At 42.5% G+C, this 21493-nt stretch overlaps 1 protein-coding gene across 1 annotated transcript in view; it reads left to right on the top strand.

Moving 5' to 3' along the window:
• Positions 1-21493, top strand: part of HOOK3 (hook microtubule tethering protein 3) — a 101991-nt gene that overhangs the window by 45476 nt on the left and 35022 nt on the right. Inside the window, exons 7-11 of the mRNA XM_065899914.1 lie at positions 6071-6133; positions 7411-7494; positions 14261-14424; positions 18671-18811; positions 20399-20600. Of these exons, the coding sequence (XP_065755986.1) occupies positions 6071-6133; positions 7411-7494; positions 14261-14424; positions 18671-18811; positions 20399-20600 (654 nt within the window). The remainder of the gene's footprint in view (positions 1-6070; positions 6134-7410; positions 7495-14260; positions 14425-18670; positions 18812-20398; positions 20601-21493) is intronic.

Raw genomic sequence — 21493 nt, 5'->3', positions numbered from 1 at the left:
CAGATTCCCTCTGCATCCCTCTGACTTTGAAGATACGGATACTCCTTTCCTCTGAGCATAGGGAGGGCGCCTCTCACGTGAGGGACTTAAGACCTGCTTCAGAGGAAGGTCAGAAAATCTTTCCTGTCCCTGCTGTTTCTCAAATTCCTTCAGCTTGAAACATTCAACATGCCAAGCTGCCATATTTGGGGGTAGCATGTCCTGAACTCCATCAGGTGTCAGACATAGAACTATAAGAGTGAAAGTGATCTTAAGATGGGAGAATTTTTTAATCAAAGAAGTAATGGAAGAAACCTTTAAGGGAACTAAAATAGTATAGAATGTAAGTAACTAACAGAAAAAAAATGCAGCAGACAAACATGAAAAATGCTAAATGCAAATTAAGATAAAGTGTTTCCTTTTTTATTTTACTTTCTTTTTTTTTTTTTTTTTGCGGTACGCGGGCCTCTCACCGCTGTGGCCTCTCCCGTTGCGGAGCGCAGGCTCAGTGGCCATGGCTCACGGGCCTAGCCGCTCCGCGACATGTGGGATCTTCCTGGACCGGGACACGAACCTGTGTCCCCTGCATCAGCAGGTGGACTCTCAACCACTGCGCCACCAGGGAAGCCCTATTTTACTTTTTTTAATTTTTTATTTAAAAAAATTTTTTAAACATCTTTATTGGAATATAATTGCTTTACATTGCTGTGTTAGTTTCTGCTGTATAACAAAGTGAATCAGCTCTATGTATACATGTATCCCCATATCTCCTCCCTCTTGTCTCCCTCCCACCCCCGCTTCCTATCCCCCCCCGCAGGTGGTCACAAAGCACCGAGTTGATCTCCCTGTGCTATGAAGCATTTCCTTTTAAATCCGACCAACTGACTATGAATCCAGCAGTTCCCACTACCTCCTCAGATTTGATTATTTGCTGGAATGACTCATAGAACTCAGTAACAGTGACGGTTTATTACAGCAAAAGGATACGAATCAGAACCAACCCCCCACCCCCCGAAATGGAGGTCTGGGAGGGTCCCAAACTCAGTCTCTGTTGTCCCCTCCCCGTGGAATCAAGACATGTCACCCTCCCAGCACATTACTGTGTGACAAGACACAGAGGGAGCAGCCAACCGGGGAAGCTCACCCGAGCTTTCATGTCCAGCATTTTGTTGGGGTTTCATTTTATAGGTGTGATTGGTTGGATCATTGGCCACAAGGTTGAACTAAATTTCCAGCCCCTGTCTCCTCCCCAGAGGCCAGGCTGGTATCAAGTGGCTCAAAGCCCCAACCCTCCCATATGCGATTGGTTTTCTTGGCGTCACCAGCCCCCAAGCAGAGTCATCTCCTAGCTTAAACTATCTAGGGACCCACCATGAATAACAAAGACACTCAGCAGAGAAATCCCAGAGATTTAGCAGCTGCTCCCAGTCACTGGGGGCAAAGGATCGGCCAAATTCTCTATCATACAGGACATTTCAACAAAGCAGAGCTTTTAGGAGAGGATCCGTTTGTCAGTGCTGATGGTAGCAGCGTAAACTAACAAAATGATGGTCAGCCAAGCAAGATATGACTTTAATTTGCTCTCAAGTGGTCATGGGTTGGCTCTGTAGGCATCAGGGACACGGCTTTCTTGCATCTTGTTGTCTGCCATCCCTAATATGTGATTCCCACCCTGTGGTCAGCCGTGGCTCTTTGGCTTCCAGCCCTCACATTCACATTCCGGCCAGCAGGCAGGGCTGAAGGAAGGCTCTCCACTTCCTCTTAGTAAACTTCCAGGAATTCTCACTCCTGTTATCCAGCTGTTACTCACATTGCCACACAGGGAAGCTGGGGAATGTGGTCTTTTTTCCAGGTGGTCAGGGACCCAGCCAAAATTTGAGGATTCTTTTACTAAGCAAAGACAGGAAAAGCAATAAGGGGGCCACTAACTGTTCTGCCTTACTGTCATTGATCCTGTAATTTCACTTTTAGGAATTTATTCTGAGGAAATCTGAAATAGAGAGATGGATGGTGATAATCGTACTGGCAAGCGTTTATCTACACCTACTCTGTGCGGATGGTGCCGGTACTCACTAACGCAGTGCATTTTACGTGCATATTCATTTTGTTTATTTAGTAAATACTTATCGAGCACCTAGAATGCAGTGGGAGCTATAGGAGGCCTTCAGGATACAACTATGGAAAAGATAGACATGGCCTCTTGTCTCACAAAGTGTGATCTAAAGGGAAGAATGGCCAAACGAGCAATTCGAATACATCCAAAGCATTCAGAATGAAAAGTGCCGTGATGGGGAAAAGATAGTAGGACCTCAAAGGAGTGTGTCCCTCAGCGTGGGGATGTTGGGGAAGGGTTCTCAGAGAATGCGGCGTCTCGTCTAAGCACTGGAGGAGGAGAAGAGGTCAGGAAGGGCACTTGCGGTCCAGGAGGCAGCCGCGTGGCGCGGGGAGGTGTCGGAAGAAGCCTCAGCAGGCGCGGGAGGTGTGGGTGCTGGAGGCAAGGCAAGAACCGTAAGGCCAGTAGGATGCCGAGCAGCTTTGTGGAAAGAGCTGGAATTTTGGAAACCAGTGAATTGCTTTTTAAGGAGAAAATACACTGAAGTCTGTATTTGAGAAAATCCAGGCAGTGAGAAGAATGGATCGGAGGAAAACAAGGCTAGAAAAAAGGAGAGCAGTTGAGACCTTAGTAATTATCTGGTGAGGAACGATGGAAGCCTGAACTAGGTTATGGCGGCTGGGTGGAGAGAAGTGGACAGATTTGAACTTTGTCCGAGCTTTATTTAACAGGCTTGGTGACTGATTGGGCTGTGGAGGAGGACAGGGTGGCTGGATAAAACTATGGAATTGAAGAAGGGCTTTTGTAAGATGACTGTCTGTATGTCTCTATTCAGGTGCAGCTGACTTTGATTTTTTTTTCTGTTGTGGTAAAATACACATAACATAAAATTTACCATTTTCAAGATTATTTTGTAGCATGTATCAATATTTAGTTCCTTTTCGTGGCTGAATGATATCCCATGGTGTGGGGGTGCCACATTTTGTTTATCCATTCATCATTTGATGGACGTTTGAGTTGTTTCCACCTTTTCGGTATTGCGAGTAGTGCTGCTGTGAACCTGAGTGTACGGGGTTGTTTTGAACACCTGTTTTTATTTTATTTTTTTAATAAATTTATTTATTTGTTTATTTATATATTTTTGGCTGTGTTGGGTCTTCGTTGCTGCATGTGGGCTTTCTCTAGTTGCGGTGAGCAGGGGTTACTCTTCGTTGTGGTGCTCCAGCTTCTCATTGCGGTGGCTTCTCTTGTTGCAGAGCACAGGCTCTAGGTGAGCAGCTTCCGTAGTTGTGGCACGTGGGCTCAGTAGTTGTGGTACATGGGTTTAGTTGCTCTGCGGCACGTGGGATCTTCCCGGACCAGGGCTCGAACCCATGTCCCCTGCATTGGCAGGTGGATTCTTAACCACTGCACCACCAGGGAAGTCCGAGCACCTGTTTTTAATTCTTTTGGGTATATACCCAGAAATTGAATTTCTGGGTCACATGATAATTCTGTGTTTAACTTTTTGAGGAAGTGCCAGCACAGGTGTGTTTTCCACCGGTGCTGCACCATTTTACATTCCCACCAGCAATGTGCTAAGAATTCCAATTTCTCTCCCTCATTGTCAACCCTTGTTATTGTCCATCTTCTTGATATTAGCCATCCTAGTGGATGTGAAGTGTTTTCTAATTGTGGCTTATTTGTATTTCCCTAAAGACTAATGATGTTGAGCATCTTTTCATATGTTTGTTGGGCATTTGTATATTATCTTCTTTGGAGAAATGTGATTGGTAATCAAGTAAATGATAGTCTTTTAATTTTTTAAATGCTAATAGGAAGAAGCCACAGGAAAGAGCAAGATAGAGGTTGAGATAACAAGAGAGAGGATGATAACTAGTACAGGGTCTCTGAGAAGCTGGGAAGAGACAGGGTTGAGAGTGTATTACGACAAGATTGAAGAAGGAAAGGATGGGTATGAATGCTGCCAATTTTGTAGGTTAAGGTGCAGGAAATTGGGGAATTTCTTATCTGGAGGCAAGGTTTTCTGATAAGAATAGTGGGGAGTTGGTGAGGTTTGAGAAGTAGGAAAGGTTTGGAATAATCTCTAAAGGGAACAAAGAGACTGCTGATTGGGGAAGCATAGCTGTACTTTGGGGGCAACCTTGAAGGCCCAGCTGAGACTGGAAACTATATATTATGTTTTATGGTTTAAAAAATATTTGTTCTCTCAGTACTTAGCAGTCAGGATATATGGCCAGAAGAGATAGGCAGCTGGCTTGGTCTTGGATTGAGATTTTGCCCAGGAGAAGGTATTAAGGTAAGGGAATCGATTATATTGACAAAGTCATCACAATAATAGACCATGAAGTCTAGGCCAGAAAGAGAAGGTAACTGATTAAACAGATGATGAACTGCGTAACTTAAAGTACGGAGTGGGGAGATTTCCAAAAATAAGATGACAATGTTGGCAGAAGAAAGAGGAGTAGGCTTTAGGCAGGCAGAACAGTAATGTTCACGGTGGAGTCTAAGCAAAGTGAAGAAGAATGAACGTAAGATGATGGGCTGTCAGTGAAAACCAGGGAGGAAGTCGGGAGGTATAGGACCTGGAAACCTCATCGAGGTGGACATCCTAGCTGGGATTGACTGGGAGGAGGCTGTGTTCAGGGGGTTTTCTTCACAGGTGCTACTGTGTTATGATAAGGACTAACATGTAACAATGGGGACTGGAAGAAAATACTTGTACTCCCTTCTACCCCCCCACCACACCCCCCAAATTAGATCCTTCCTCTCTGAGTGTCTGTCAACAGCCCTCATCACATGACACTGTATTTGTCTTTTTTACTTGAGCTGTGTGAAACCCATGGCACAGGTAGCTTCTTGAATAGTTCAAAATTATAGACGTGGTTATTTCTGGATGGTAGAATAATGGGTGTTCTCTCTTTGTACTTTTTCTGAATTTTATCTTCCCTACATTGGGTGTTATTTTTTTAATTGGAAGAAAAATCTTTTGAACATCTTTTTAGTAACATTCTTACAATAAAAGCATAAAAATTGAAGCCTGTATTCTTTTACTCTTTCTGAGATTTTTTTCCCTCCTAGTTATGCTAAGGGACCTTCACTCTTCTCATGACATTAATATAGAGCAGTGGTTCTCAAACTTCAGTGTGTGGTGCTGGGCCCTAACCCCAGAGTCTCTGATTCAGTAAATCTGGGCAGGGACCCAAGAATTTGCATTTCTGACAAGTTCCTAGGCAATGCTGGTGTTGTTGGTTTGGTGTTGTTGGTTTGGGGACTTCTCAATCAGTGTTGAGAACCACTGATGCAGAGAAGAAGGTACAGCTGAGCATAACATTTCAGTTCTTTAGAGAGTGGGATGAAGGCTGAAATTACAAGATCTCTCAATAGTCTGTCCCCACGTTTCTAATTGTCCCTCTCTTTTGTCCTTCAGACAGAGCATAAGAAGGAAACAGGAGAAAATTGGGACATTTGAGTCTGCCCCTGACATTTGTCACAGTCAGAATTTTATCCCTTCTCCCCAAACCCTCACACACCCTCTGGATCTTCTCTGTGTGCAACACAAGGGTGAGAGAGGCTGAGACCTAGATTCGTGTGTATGTGCGTGTCATCACTGAACATTAGCGGTTAATTTGGGCTGATATTGATGTGACCCACGTTTATTCTTCAGAAATAGTTACTTAGTGTTACTATTTTTCTTACTGAAAAGTCAATATTTTAAATATTTAGCCACATTTTAACTTAAAGACTTGTCTTTTTAGTGGTAAGAATAAGTAATACTTGAGTCTCATGACTGGCCCTGCTGTGAAAATGCATACCAGAATTACACGTGTGATTTTAAGTGAAGGCTAATCCTGCAGCAAAACAAAGCTCCAGGCTGAAGAGCTTCAATGTATAGGAAAATGTTCCTTTTACATTTGTGATTTCATTGTAATTTTTATAATTCTATGGCAGCTGGGTGTTCATGTTTGTTGTTGTAAGTGTATTATACAGACTGTCACTTTTTTCTGGTGGTTGTAATCATTCAAATCTTAATTTCAGCTGATGAGTAAAGAGTCTCCTGTCTCTGCTGGGAACGATGCCTATGTTGACCTCGATCGCCAGGTACCTGATCTTGCATTGTTTTTATCCGTGCAGAGATGAAAGGGTGAACTTTACATATTAATGAAAAGGGTGTTTCAGTTGAAATTGCTTATGAAATATATTGGTATAATGCTTTATTTTTTACCTAAAATTCAAGAACGTAAGCCACTTTACTAATGGATATTACACACTCGTAATTAAATTTGTAATTTGTAATTAACATATTATTGTACAACCCACTTTAAAATAAATTAACCTCTTTAATTTACGATAATTCATGTTTTAATGAATGGTTAAAGTAAATTAACCTCTTTAATTTACTATAATTCATGTTTTCTAGTCATGTTTTCTTTTTCCATTAGTGATATCTTTCTGTATGCCACGTTTAACACAATAGATGCAGTCCTGGAAAATGGCATGCATTTAATCCTGTGATTTATTTATAATTCAAAAGATATCTTACCTTTTATTTCATGTTATTCTTCAATTGAAGAAGTCTCCTCTACCCTTCATCTTTGTGAAGAAGTGAACTGTCTGGTTTTCACTGACAGCCCATCATCTTACGTTCGTTCTTCCTCACTTTGCTTAGACTCTACGGTGAACATTACTGTTCTGCCTGCCTAAAGCCTACTCCTCTTTCTTCTCCCAACATCGTCATCTTATTTTTGGAAATCTCCCCACTTCATACTTTAGCTTAAGCAGTTCATCATCTGTTTAATCAGTTACCTTCTCTTTCTGGCCTAGACTTCATGGTCTATTATTGTGATGATTTTGTCAATATAATCGATTCTCTTACCTTAATACCTTCTCCCGGGCAAAATCTCAATCCAAGACCAATCCAGCTGCCTATCTCTGGCCGTATATCCTGGCTGCTAAGTACTGAGAGAATAAATATTTTTTAAACCATACAACAATTGTGTTGAAATACATTAGCTATTTATTTTAACAATTGAACCCCTGTTCCTCTAGCACATATATATTTTACCAAGGTGAGATTTCTTAGTTATTACAGAATCAACATTACCAAGAACCAAGTAGCCCTAGGAGATGTATAAGAAAACTTGATATGAGGAAAGAACCAATTTCCAAGTACAGAAGAGACAAGACTCAGGACTAAAAGATGTCTGCAGTTGGAAGAAACCCTCCTTTTGACTCGTGCAGAAGGGTTCTTGATTTCTCCCTGCCCCACAGAAAGAACAGGGGGAAGCGCTTTAGTTTTCTATTGTACATGTGCGATCATTAGTTGTTGTTGCCACGTCATATTGCGATGTTCACTGTAGCTCTTTGCTTCTACGCAGCTGAAGAAAACTTCAGAGGAACTGAATGAAGCTTTGTCGGCCAAGGAAGAAATTGCTCAAAGGTGCCATGAGTTGGATCTGCAGGTAAGAGATCTGGTTTTACACCACCTGTTTGCAGCACGGCTCTGCGTCCCACCATGTGCCCTGGGTCCCACGTGCGGTACAGTTTGGCTGTAACACAGCCCTAGTTTGAGAAGAAAAAGGAAACAGCCTGGAAAAAGAGTGCAGACTGAACAAAGGTCAGAGTTTTCCTTCCTTCTCACAGCCCCATCAAATTCATAATAAATGAATTTAAAATGGGATAAGCCCACGAGAAAAGAAGAGAAAGAGGAGAGAGATCGGCTCTCAGGAGGACTGAGGGAGATTTTTAAAAGCCCTGATTTGTAGCGTTTTCCAATTTCCACGGTATAAACACTGTCACAGCGACCAATTCCAGGTTGTTAATGGTTTAACAGTCGTCTCACCAGACTCCCGAATATTTAGCAAGCGGCTTGGTTATAGCCAGCAGCAGCACACCACTGCTCATCATCAACCTCAGAAGGCCAAAAGGCAGCTGGGTAAAGTGCGAAACGGCCTTAAAAGGAGTAAAGAATGCAGCGCCAAAAACACCTATAAAGGGGGAGGGAGCTGCTGTAGCTGAACCCCAGAGAAGCCCCCATGCTTGGTGGAAGGCTGCAGCGAGGTGTAACGGGGTCTTCTGTAGGAGAGCTCAGCCCCATTGCCCGTCACCCACTGCAGATACCCTGACCTGTAGCTGGTTTCCCAATCGGAGGGTTCTCTTCTAAAGAAGTTAAGCAAACAGAAGTACAGGAGGTTAGGCCGAGTATTAGTATTGCAGGGTAAGGCCCTTTTCATTTTGACCTTTCTGGATTCCCTAATTTACAGAAAACCGATTCTTACATGTGAGGAAAATCTGTGTAACAAAAAAGAGAAGGGTCAAGATAAACAGGAAACTAGCCCTAGAGGAAGTGGAGAAATTGGGGTAGTAGAAGAGATTTTTCTTTTTATTTTGTTTTTGGTTTTTTTTTTGCGGTACGCGGACCTCTCACCGTTGTGGCCTCTCCCGTTGCGGAGCACAGGCTCCAGACATGCAGGCTCAGCGGCCGTGGCTCACGGGCCCAGCGCTCCACGGCATGTGGGATCCTCCCGGACCGGGGCACTGAGCCTGCACGTCCAGAGCCTGTGCTCCGCAACGGGAGAGGCCGCGGCGGTGAGGGGCCCTTATACCGCAAAAAAAAAAAAAAAGGACAAGATGCTATTTTAAAAAGAAAAAATCAGAGATCAAGAAACACTAAAAATAGAATTGTCAAAATAAAAAAATTCAATAGAATAGTTAAAAATAAAGTTGAAATCTCTCCTAAATTAAAAGACAGAAAATTAAGAAATAAAATAGTTTGTCTGGGATTTACCTCAAAATCAGGGAGGAGGGGGGAGTGGATGGAAGTCCAGATAGGTGCATAATTGGCCATGTTTTGATACTTGTTAAAGCTGGGTAGTAGGTACACAGGGTTCGTGATATTTTATACTAGAAACATTTTACCTTGAAAGGCGTAAGAGTTGGTCATTGCTTTGGATGCAGATAGGAAGAGATGTGATCAGAGCACACTTTCTGGGTTATGTAGTAAATAATATTTACCTAGTCTTAAGGTTAAGTGCTGTTAATTGCTTTTCAGGTTCTAAAATTCAGCTATACACAAATGCAGTATTTTACAATAATGATAAATAAGAGTTGGTTGTTTTTATGAGCAGGATATAAATAGTCTCTTTGACAGTGTAACATTCAAGTTGTACACTGGGATTGGCAGACTGCAGCCGGCCCTCTGTCTCATGAGTAAAGTGGTAGCGCAGGCAGGCTTGTTCCTTGATGTGCTGTCTCTGGTGCTTTCACGCTGCAGAGACAGGGTTGAGGACTCGCCACGAGACCTGTGGCTCTGAAAGGCTCAGCTGTTCACTGCCCTATTCCTTACAGAAGAGTTTACCAGTCCCTGGTGTGAACAGATCGCAGAGCGAGTGGCGGGGCTGCAGAGAGGTTATGAGGAGATTGGTGGCAGCGCCGTGACACACTCAGCCCTGCAGAAAGCAGTCGTAACACAGGCGTGCTGATGTGACCTCTGAGGTAGCGATGTGAACGTCACTGGTCTTCAGCATCTAGCCCTGCCTGTGGAGAAGCAGTGTTATGAAAGTAAAGATGCGGGTGCTGGAGGTGAGCAGGAGAAGCAGGGTGAGGCAGGGCAGTGAGGGCCCGGTGGGGCCCCCCGTGTTCTCGTCTCACCACGAGGGAGCACAGGCAGTACACGGCCGGCCGCTTCTCACCATCCAGTCTCAGCTCCAAATCACGTGGTTTATCTGTCATGAAATATTCACTGGGCACTTAGGTGTGCCCAGTACTAACCTCAGCCTCCCTGGGAAGTTCCTCGGTCACCAGCCTACAGTCGTCCTCCAGCCTCTCCTCTTAGTCTTTTTTTAAAAAATAAATTTATTTATTTATTTATTTTTAGCTGTGTTGGGTCTTCATTTCTGTGCAAGGGCTTTCTTCGGTTGCAGCGAGCGGGGGCCCCTCTTCATCGTGGTGCGCGGGCCTCTCACTGTCGCAGCCTCTCCCGTTGCGGAGTGCAGGCTCAGTAGTTGTGGCTCATGGGCTTAGTTGCTCCACGGCATGTGGGATCTTCCCAGACCAGGGGTCGAACCCGTGTACCCTGCATTGGCAGGCAGATTCCCAACCACTGTGCCACCAGGGAAGCCCCTCCTCTTAGTTTTGCTTTAACCCTCTGCAGAGCACTTTCACTCTAGGTCTTGCATGTATTTATTAGTTTACTTTCTTGCTTAATATGATTTGTCCTTGTTTATATATTTACTATGATGATTTGTTTAGAATATGTAACACATAAGAATAAGTACTGTCTCTGCGTTTTTCATTGTGGTATCCCTTGCACCTGGAAAATTGCAGCAGTGCCTAGCACATGGTAGACCCACGATGAGTATCTGAGTGAGCTAATGAGTGGGCACGTGATGGAGTGAAACAAGTCAATGAGTAGTTGTTCAAAATTGCAGAGGTGGCCAGTGAAAGGAGCAGGAATAGTGCCATAACTATTCGTGGAAACGGGGGATGCTGCAAGTGGCTCTAATTTCACATGTCAGAGGAGACAAGTCACTAGATAATGTGTAAGGTTGATAAATCAAGAAATAGTGGGTATAACATGTTATTGAGAGATGTCAAGTCACAGCCAAAAACAATAAAATTAGGAACATTAAAACTAGTTGTCAGGCTTCCCTGGTGGCGCAGTGGTTGAGAGTCCGCCTGCCGATGCAGGGGACACGGGTTCGTGCCCCGGTCCGGGAGGATCCCACATGCTGCGGAGCGGCTGGGCCCTTGAGCCAGCCACTGAGCCTACGCGTCCGGAGCCTGTGCTCCGCAACGGGAGAGGCCACAGCAGTGAGAGGCCCGCGTACCGCAAAAAAAAAAAAAAAAAAACCTAGTTGTCTCTTGGAAGTAGAAAAACTCAATGGGAAACTGTAGCTTTCCATTATAAGCCCCTTTGCTTTATTTGCTTTTTTTCCTTAAATTGTGTTTATGTATTATTTTAAATTATTCTCCTTGTTGACTAAAAAAAATGCACAACGTGAGAGTTGTGAGTTAAGGTTTCTTTGGGGCAAAATGAGGACAATAGCCCAGGAGACAGCATCTCAGCTCTGAGGAACTGCTCCAAAGTGGTGGGATGGAGGTCAGTATGTATGTGATTTAGGAGAAGAGGGCGCGTGCAGTGAAGCACACGTTCTGGTAGAAGGTGGCTGCCAGTCACGAGGAGCAGTTGTCACCGTTGATGATTTTAGTGCTTTTCTAGATATGAGGAGATGCAAGAATTGGGCTCATAAAATCTTCTCCTGAAAATATCTAACTATCTGAAGGCCTGTTCTGCCAGTTTTCCCAGAGCACGGGGGGCCTCGTTCCTGATCTCTTCCTGAACTCCTTTCAGGGGGCATTACAGGTCAGTGGCTGCAGCAGCTCATGATTTAATCCTTGTCGAGGCAGATGGCAAGTACCAATTTGTAGTTGACACCTTTTTCTGTGTATGTGAAAAGGATTTCTGCCAAATATATTGAATTAAATTACTTTAGCAACATTTGCTAGTCTGATGAGTCTGGTATTAAGGTGTTGCATTATGCACTCAGCCTTCATATAAACTGACCACATACCAGGCTATAAAGCAATTCCCAATAAAATTCAAAGAATCTGTGTCTTTAGATCATGCTTTCTGACCAAAGTGCAATTTAAGATAGAAATTATTAACAAAGAAACGAGCTTTTAAATTTTAAAGCCTTAAATATTTATTTTAAAAAGAACAAAAGGGCTTCCCTGGTGGCGCAGTGGTTTAGAGTCCGCCTGCCGATGCAGGGGACATGGGTTCGTGCCCCGGTCTGGGAAGATCCCACATGCCGCGGAGCGGCTGGGCCTGTGAGCCATGGTCGCTGAGCCTGCGCATCCGGAGCCTATGCTCCGCAGCGGGAGAGGCCACAACAGTGAGAGGCCCGCGTACCGCAAAAAAAAAAAAAAAAAAAAAAAAAAACAAAAGAGCAGAAATGAATGAAATAGACCAGTGGCACGGAATTGAGCTACTACTCTACTCTGAGAAAAGACTCGTGCGTTTATGGAAATCTGACAAGTTAGAGAGCTGGCATTTCAGACTCATTCATTTATTCAGCAGACATTGAGCACCCACTCCAGACCATCCACTGTTCTAGCTGCTGTCGATACAGTGAAGATAGGGGAAAACACAGAAACGGATAAAACATCCCTGCCTCCAAGGTGCTTGCATGCGATAAAGAAGACAGACAGTGAACAGGATAAGAATACGGTCTGTTGTGTGCTGCTGATAAGTATTTTAGAGAACGGGGGACTCGGGGGGACGGGGGCACGGGGTGGGAGGAACTAGTTCTGACTGGGTTGTCAGCACAGGCCGCCGGGGAGGCAGCAAGTTAGTAAATCCTAGAGGGTGGATAAGCGGCCTCCCAGGCTTCCTGCGAGGCTCATCTAGGCTCAGCGCACAGGCCTGATGCGGGGCAGCTGGTGTCTCCGGGAGCATGAAGGTGAGGGCAGCAGGAGTGAAGCCTGGGGAGAGGAGTCCGTCTGCAGAGGCCTGACAGGCCTTGGTACAGGCTGAGTAAATAAATGGGAAGCCGTGGGAGGCTTGTGAGCAAAGACGTCCTGTGATCCGAGTTTTATTTTAATGGATTATGGTGGCTGCTGGGTGGTGAGGGCCAACTCAAGGAGACTAATTCAGAGGCCTTCGCAATAATCAGGCAAGAAATTAGGTTGGCTTAAATCAGAATTGAGGGGCAGTTAGAAGTGGTTGAAATCTGTCTGAAGGCAGAGCTGCTGATGTTTGCTGAAAGAGTGGGCGTGGGTGTGAGGACGAGATGGGACAGATCCTGCCAGAGCAAGTGGAAGGACAGAGTTAGCATCGCTGAGATGGGGAAGACAGTGGGAGGGCAGGGCGGGGTGTGGGGGAATGAGAGTCCCACCTGGACAGGTTAAATTCAGAGGCCTGGTGGACATCCAGGTGGACGTGATACCCAGTACGGGGTTCCAGGCTGGAAATAGAAACATGCGAGCTGTCAGTGGATAAATGATGTTGACAGCCCAGAAGCTGGAAGCCATCAATGTATTTAGAAAGGAAAAGCCATGCATGTGCCAGAGGCAGGGAGGTGAAGAGGGCTTGACTGGAGTAAAGAGGTGGCACACAGACCAGGAGAGGGAGGTGTCCTGGGAGCCACAGAAGCCAAGGTCGGCTGATCCTGAGGATGGTGGGGCAACGGCCCAACTGGAACAAGTTCCAGAGAAAATGGGTGTGCAGAGGGAGAATCAGAAATGGCAGGAGACTCCTGTTTTACGTGTTTTGAGATGTAGTCGACATACAACAGACTGCTCATCTTTGAAGTGTACGGTTCTGATGCTTGTTGACACGTATAAACGTGCGAAACCACCACCACAATCAGGATAGTGAGCTCTCATGACTCTGGAATCCTCTTCCAGTCCCGGCTTCGCTTTCTGTCACTGTAGATTAGCTTGTGTCTTCTAGAATTGCATATGAAAGGAGTCATACACAGTGTACTCTTTTTCTGCCTGGCTTCTTTCATTATTTTGAGATTCATTCATGTTATCGGTATTAATAGTTAATTCTTTTGTATTGTCAAATAGTATTCTGTTGTATGGATGTGCTGCACTTTATTTATCCATTCACCTACTGGTCAACATTTGCTTTTCTGTATTACAAATGAAGCTGCTATAAACATTCTACATCTCTGTGTGGACATATGCTTTTAGTTCTCTTTGGTAAATAAATACCTAAGTGTAAAATGTCTGGGTTATGTGGTAGTTGCATGTTTAATTTTTTAGGAAAATGCGAACCGGTTTTTCACAGCCTGTGGAACATTTCACGTGCTGAACAGGTGTGTGAAGCTCCCATCTGTTTTCATCTTTACCAACACTTGGTACAGCCAGTCTCTCTGATTTTCCGCATTCTAGTGGGAGTAAGTGTATGGATATAACATTGTGGATTCAATTTGCATTTCCTTAATGACTAATCATGAATATCTTTTTGTGTGCTTAGTTGCCATTACATGTCTTCTTTGGTGAATTACCTTTTCAAATGTAAAATAAAGAATGAATTCTTGCTTACTCTTACGTACTGCTCTGCCTGTGCAATATTCCAAAATAATGTCAGTGTTTTAAGTGGAGGTTGCTTGTACTTCTTTAAAAACAGGCTTTAATTCGTAATGGTAATTCACAAGTGATTATGCGGATTCCAGTGTAATTGGAGAAAATAACCACTGTCTTCCTATATTCTAACAGGTTGCAGCATTGCAAGAGGAGAAAAGTAGTCTGTTGGCAGAGAATCAGGTATTAATGGAAAGGCTGAATCAGTCTGATTCTATAGAAGATCCTAACAGTCCAGCAGGAAGAAGGCATCTGCAGCTCCAGACTCAGTTAGAACAGCTCCAAGAAGAAACATTCAGGTAAGGGACAACTCACTCAGAGCTCATTTTTTTAGATTTGGTAATGTCTTTTTTTAATATATAAATTTATTTTATTTATTTTTGGCTGGGTTGGGTCTTCGTTGCTGCGTGCGGGCTTTCTCTAGTTGCGGCGAGCGGGGGCTACTCTTTGTTGCGGTGCACAGGGTAATGTCTTTTAAAGTTAAGACTATAGCGTTAGGACTTTCGGGTAACTGCAGACCAGGGAGGCTGTGCAATTAGCCACTTCCCAAAAGTCTTCCCACACGACATGAAGTAACTGCTCATTTAGGAAAATCTATGAATGCTCACCCTCAATATGACTTGCAGACAGAATGCCCCAACTGAACAATAACTGTGAGTGAAAGGAAGGAAGCAAACACCAGCCCACCTCCATCCTGCCAGGCACTCTGAGGCAAGTAAAGGCAGACAGAGAAAAAAATCAGAGACAGAGGAAGAACTAGCGAAGGGGCCTGAGGGTGAGTTGGAGCAGTCGCTGCAAAGATTAAATTCGCTCAAAATCGGAAATTACTTTAAAACAAAAAAGGAAATTAGATCACAAACTGCAGGGATAGGAATTCAAAGTAAGTGTATCTTCTTAAAGGACCAAATGCCAAAAAAATACACAGGCACAGAATTTAGAGATTGGTGCCCTTTCCAGAGCACAGTTTAAAGAAACGCAAAATAAAGGCCAGGTGCGTGGGTTATAGAGACAAGCCTATTTAAAGGGCGAGCTGATGTAAAGGGACAGTCTTCCAGACACATCTTCTGGGAGAGGAAAAGGCCAAAAAGAAGGAAGAGGGCCCATTGGCGATTGGATGGTGAAAGGGAAAAGAAGAAAAGGAAAAATTTGGTGTCCTGCAAGACAAACTAGAACCCCAAAGTTGAAGGACTTGGCAGTATGATAAAATACTGTGTTGTGATTTACTAGAAAACATATCCTGGCCTGTTTCTTACCCAACCATAGATTTTCAGTGTCAAAACTGGGAGAAATTAAGTTTTTTTAACTTGTGCAGTGACTCAGTCCTTTGTTTCCCCATGAAATGTTTCTGCATTTTTTTTTTTTTTGGCCTTGACGGGAAAAAATAAACAAATTTTCTTAGTCTTCTCAGAAACCTTAGACAAACAATCCATCCCCTATGGTCTACATCTGTGGTTCAGAGTGTCATCCGAGGACCCTCTCAGAGAGTCTTCAGGGCCCTCTCTTTTCCAACTGCATTTCTGTGCTTGGCTGGATCTCCTTCCTATACCGCAGCCAAAAAACCATCACAGCAGACCAGTGTAGAAACACCTATGGGAACCCAGCTGTCTTCTACTAAACCAGATGATTTGAGTCACAGAATATAAAAAATATTGCCACTCTCCTCACCATTTTTTGGTTTTAGAAAATAGTTATTTTTCATAAACAGTATGTTGTCTATATTAACATAATGGGTTTATTACTATTATTTTCAAATGACTGACATCTCATTTATGAGTATTCTTTAAATAATTCCTGAATAAAATAGTAGCAAATTCAATCCAGTACTGAAGTAAGCTTTATCCCAGGATTGTTAACCTGTTGCGTATTATTAAGTCTATTACAGTAACTATTAAATGTATTATAACTCCTCCAATCCATAAGGTAAAGGAGAAAGAAAAATATAAAATAAGCTTGGTACATGAAATTCTCAGTAAAGTTAAGAATGAAATGAGGATGAGTATTAATCTATTATTTGACATTTTTCTAGACATTCTAAAAATCCTGGCTTTGCCACTTACTAGCTGTGTAACCTTGGGCATGCCTCCATTTTCTCTACTATAAGATGGTATAATAGTATTATCTACCTTCTAGAATTTTTGTGAGCATTAAATGAGTTAATATATATAAAGTATTTTGAGAATATTGCCTGGCACATAGATGCTATATAAGATTTCACTGTTATTACTTTTCTAGAAAATGAAATAAGAAAAAGAAATGAGATGAAAATATTGGAAAGACAAAAAGTATCAATAAACGATGATTATTTGTAGATAATATGTGTGTCCACCCAGAAAATATAAGAGAATTAACTCAGAAGTTCTTAGAACCAATAAACATTTAACAGGGAGAGGGTAATGTGAGACTGCTGCATAGGTCATAAGTTTTTTTACCAATAACTAGTTAGTATCATCAGGAAAAACTTCCATTTATAAGTATTTAAGTGAAGAATAAAAAAAAAATTAAGTACAGGCTTCCCTGGTGGCACAGTGGTTGAGAGTCCGCCTGCCAATGCAGGGGACATGGGTTCGTGCCCCGGTCCGGGAAGATCCCACATGCCGCGGAGCGGCTGGGCCCGTGAGCCATGGCCGCTGAGCCTGTGCATCCAGAGCCTGTGCTCCGCAACGGGGGAGGCCACAACAGTGAGAGGCCCGCATACCACAAAAAAAAAAAAAAAAAATTTAAGTAATATGAAGGAGTTAGATGACAAAAACTTCTAAGTTATACATAAAACATAATACTGTGTGGAGAGAGAGAACATATTTTTAGGTGTTTTTAATGGAACATTGTAAGAATGCCATTTTTTCCTTAACTTATATAATTTGAACTTGATTCCAATTCACATTTTATGTTCATCTAGAAGTATTAATGAACAAGAGATTCCCAAAATGTTTTGAGAACAAAGTATAATGAGGGAATACTGGCCACACCCAAGTACTAATATACTAACGAAAATAGCTTGGTACCAGTTCAGCAAAATAGACACCAATGACACAAATGAAGATCCAGAAACCAGTCCAAGTATATATAAAAATACATAAATGTGATAAAGATGGCATTTTCTAATCAATAGGGAAAGGTTAAATTATTTGTTAAACAGTTTTGGAATGGTTGGTAGATATTTTGGCAGGAAAAGTTAGATTCCTGTACTACATCATATACCCAAATGAATTCCAGGGAAATTGAAAACGTTAATGTTACAAATGAAACTGTATAAATACTAACAGAAAACAAAGAATTAGAAGGAAGAAAAAGTTCTAATTGCACATTAGAAGTAGAAACTATACTTATATGGGGAATCTAAAAAGAAATGATACAAATGAACTCATTTACAAACCAGAAACAGACTCAAAGACTTAGAGAACTTATGGTTACCAGGGGGAAAGGGTGGGGGGAAGGGATAGTTAGGGAGTTTGGATCAACATGTTCACACACTGTCATATTTAAAATGGATAACCAACAAGGACCTACTTTAGAGCACAGGTAACTCTGCTCAATATTGTGTAGCAGCCTGGATGAGAGGGCAGTTTGGGGGAGAATGAATACCTGTATATGTATGGCTGAGTCATTTGCCGGGCACCTGGAACCATCACAACATTGATAACTGGCTATACCCCAACCTAAAATAAAAAGTTAAAAAAAATTAAAAGAAGTAGAAATTATGAAGTGTAAGATTCATCAATTGAATTACATAAAAATTAAGAATTTCTGTACATTAAATACTTACATAAATAAAATTAAAAGTAAATAGGGCTTCCCTGGTGGCGCAGTGGTTGAGAGTCCGCCTGCCAATGCAGGGGACACGGGTTCGTGCCCCGGTCCGGGAAGATCCCACATGCCGTGGAGCAGCTGGGCCCGTGAGCCATGGCCGCTGAGCCTGCGTGTCCGGAGCCTGTGCTCCACAACGGGAGAGGCCACAACAATGAGAGGCCCGCGTACCGAAAAAAAAAAAAAAAAAAAAAAAGTAAATAATCAATGATAAATATTTGTGACATGAGAAAGAATCTTTTAAATCCAAAGGAAGGATGTATGTTAAACAAAACAAATTAATATAAATTAGGAACAATATTATCCATATTTTGGAGGGAAAAGATCTATGAATAGAAATCAGTGGAGGTTATACTCCAAAAATGTTAACAGGAGGTATCTGTCTAGAGCAATGCATAATTTTTATCTTCTTTGCTTTTTTGCATCTTGTGAATTTTCAAAAGGAATATGTGTTAATTTCATCATTGAAAATAAAACTTTAAATAATTATAGCTGCTATATTTTGGCGTCTAACTTTCTGAGTAGAGGAATGGCGATCCGTTGTTACCTTTCTGCAAGTCTTGGAGCAGTAGAATCCGTTTCCAGGATAGTTAAAACTTGGAAATACAGTGTATGGTCACAAAAGTAGGAGACAAATCCAAGAAGAATTTATTTTCATGTTTTTTACTTACTTTTCCTGTTCTAAGGAGAATTATTAGACAGTAAATAGTGCTTTCTTGGTCTGTTTTGTTTCGGTTACAGACTTGAAGCAGCCAAAGATGACTATCGAATACGCTGTGAAGAGTTACAAAAGGAGATGTCTGAACTTCGGCAACAGAACGATGAACTGACCACTTTGGCAGATGACGCTCAGTCTCTAAAAGATGAAATAGACGTTCTTAGGTAGACAACCTTCCCATCTCTGTAGAATCTCACACCTGTGATCCCCCAGAACAGTTCTGCCACCGATTTTACAAACTCTAGGGTCTTTGAGCACAGGAAGATGGGTTCAGATCCCAGTGCTGCCATTTAGTCAACCTCTATGGAACCATTTTCTCATCTGTAAGGTGGAAATAACACACATACCTACCTCAGACTGACATGTGGAATTAAGTGAGGTGATATTTGTAAGCACTTGGAACAGTATCTGGCAGATAAGTGCTGTATATAAATGTTTGTTAAATAGAAATTAACCTCTGGCCACCACTTCATACTTGCGTAGCTCTGAGCTTTTCTCATTACTACTCCTGTTCTTTCATTTTGCGTCCTTCAGTCACTTGGTCTTCCTCTTTCTCGGATACCGTCACACCCACACACATGGCTCATTTCCTTGCTGGACTCAACTGTTCTCTCGCTGGGCACCTCACTCCCTGCCACCTCGTTTCTGCACTATTCTGCTTGTGTAATCTATCCTCTGTTGGATCATTCCAACCATCTATGTTTTATGCGTTTGCTCTTTGAATGCTGAGAACAAACAGGGAAAATCACATAGTGAAGTAGTTCTGTCCTACTGCAGATTAGTGATCTTACTCTCCACTGGGCCCCTCCCACTGGTCCACCACTCTACCGCCCATCTGTGTGGGCCCCTCCCACTGGTCCACCATTCTACTGCCCATCCGTATGGGCTCCTCCCACTGGTCCACCACTCTACCGCCCATCCATAGATTGCTCTGTCTCCTGTTTCTCTCATAGCTGCTATGTATTTTCATAACTCTTCTCACCTGACCGACCCCACCACACCTCTCCTGTGCTTCAGTCTCAGTAGATGACACTGCCTCCTGCATTGAGGAATGAGGCCATAACCTACGGACCCTCCATGTGCTGTGTCTCCTGCATTCGCGCCCATCTTTTCTCTTTTGCTTCTAGAGTGCAGACCTGTTACTCGTCCTCCTGTCCAGTGCTAATTTCTTCAATGCTCTGGGTCTCAACCCTTCTTGCTTCTGCAGGGACTGTGCTACATCAGTTATCATTTCCCTTCACATTTGAATCTGCCTCCTTAGCATACATTTATATGTTTCTGTCCCTCTTATCTTAGAAAAAGTGAAAGACCTATTATTCTCTCCTTCCCCCCAGAACAAATTTAGATTACACAAGGTAAAGTTTACATTCTTTCCTTAACCCACTAAAATTCACCACCGCCTGCCCCACTGCTCCACCAAAACAGCTGTTCCTCTGGTCACTAATAACAGCCTAATTGACAAATTATTTGGACAGTGTACAATTTATTTTGCTTTTGTGCTACATGTGACTCTGTTGGCTACCCCCTCCTACTTGCATTCCTTAAATTTTATAATGTTGTCTATTATAAATTTTGCTGTAATTTTGGTCATACTTTTGAACCTGCACGAAAAACTAAGCTGGACTCACCTTTGGTCTTATAATTTCTTTAGAACGTGTTACTTCCCGGCAATCCGCTTGGTTTAGCACTGCCTACAGCAGCTTTACCATTGCGGATGTGTGTGTGATTTCTGGTTTCCCATCTCATTCTAGACATTCTTCTGATAAAGTGTCTAAACTAGAAGGCCAAGTGGAATCATATAAAAAGAAGCTAGAAGATCTTGGTGATTTGAGGCGTCAGGTTAAACTCTTAGAAGAGAAGAATACTATGTATATGCAGAACACAGTTAGCCTAGAGGAGGAGCTGAGAAAAGCCAACGCGGCTCGAAGTCAACTCGAGACGTATAAGAGACAGGTAAGGAGAGCAGCACAATTTCTTAACGCCATTTCCAGCTGAGCTCTCCAGTGTAACGCTGGCTTATCAGAGTCCACTGACTTGTTTTCATGGTATTCGGTTTTTCACCTATGAAACTTAGTTCTTATCCAGGGCTTACTGGTTGGTCTCTATAGCAGATCCTTTTATTATTTGTTATTTTTAATGTATTGTGTAATACTTGAGAAATACACAAAAGTAAAAATACAATAAGTATCCATGCTTAATAAACAAAACACTCTCCCCCTCCTCATTGCAGTAACCACTAGCCTATTTTGTGGGTTTTGTGCCTACGCATCTCTTTATCCTTCCCTGTACATACACACACACATACATATATGTGTGTGTGTATCCCTAAAAACTTATAACACTTTTGACATTTCAAAACTTTATATAATGATATAGTGAAAGTTCTCTTCTGCGATTTGCTTTTGCTCAGTGGTATTTGTGAGATTTGTTTTGTTGATAGTTGTAGCTTTATCCCATTCACTTGTACCGATCTGTAGTATCCTGTTGAGTGACAATACCACATGTATCCGTTTTTCTGGAGAAGGACATATAGGATGTTTTGTCTTTTTCTTTAATATTGCAAGAAAGGCCACTGTGAATAGTACTGAACATGTCCTCTTGGATACATGTGTGGAAGTTTTACAACTATGTGGAATATCTTCCTTAGAGAGCCTTCATTTAATTAGATATTGCCAAATGTCCTCCACTGTGATTTTATTACCAGCAGGCAGTTTGTATGAATTCTTGTTGCTCCACATCATCACCAACACATAGTATTATCAGACTTGAAATTTTGCCAGTTGAAGGATGGATTTGAAATGATGTCTCCTTATGATTATACTTTGCGTTACCCTAACTGCAAATAT

Source organism: Phocoena phocoena, chromosome 21 (assembly GCF_963924675.1).
Source record: "Phocoena phocoena chromosome 21, mPhoPho1.1, whole genome shotgun sequence".
NCBI lineage: Eukaryota > Metazoa > Chordata > Mammalia > Artiodactyla > Phocoenidae > Phocoena > Phocoena phocoena.
This window is presented reverse-complemented; position numbering and strand designations above follow the sequence as displayed.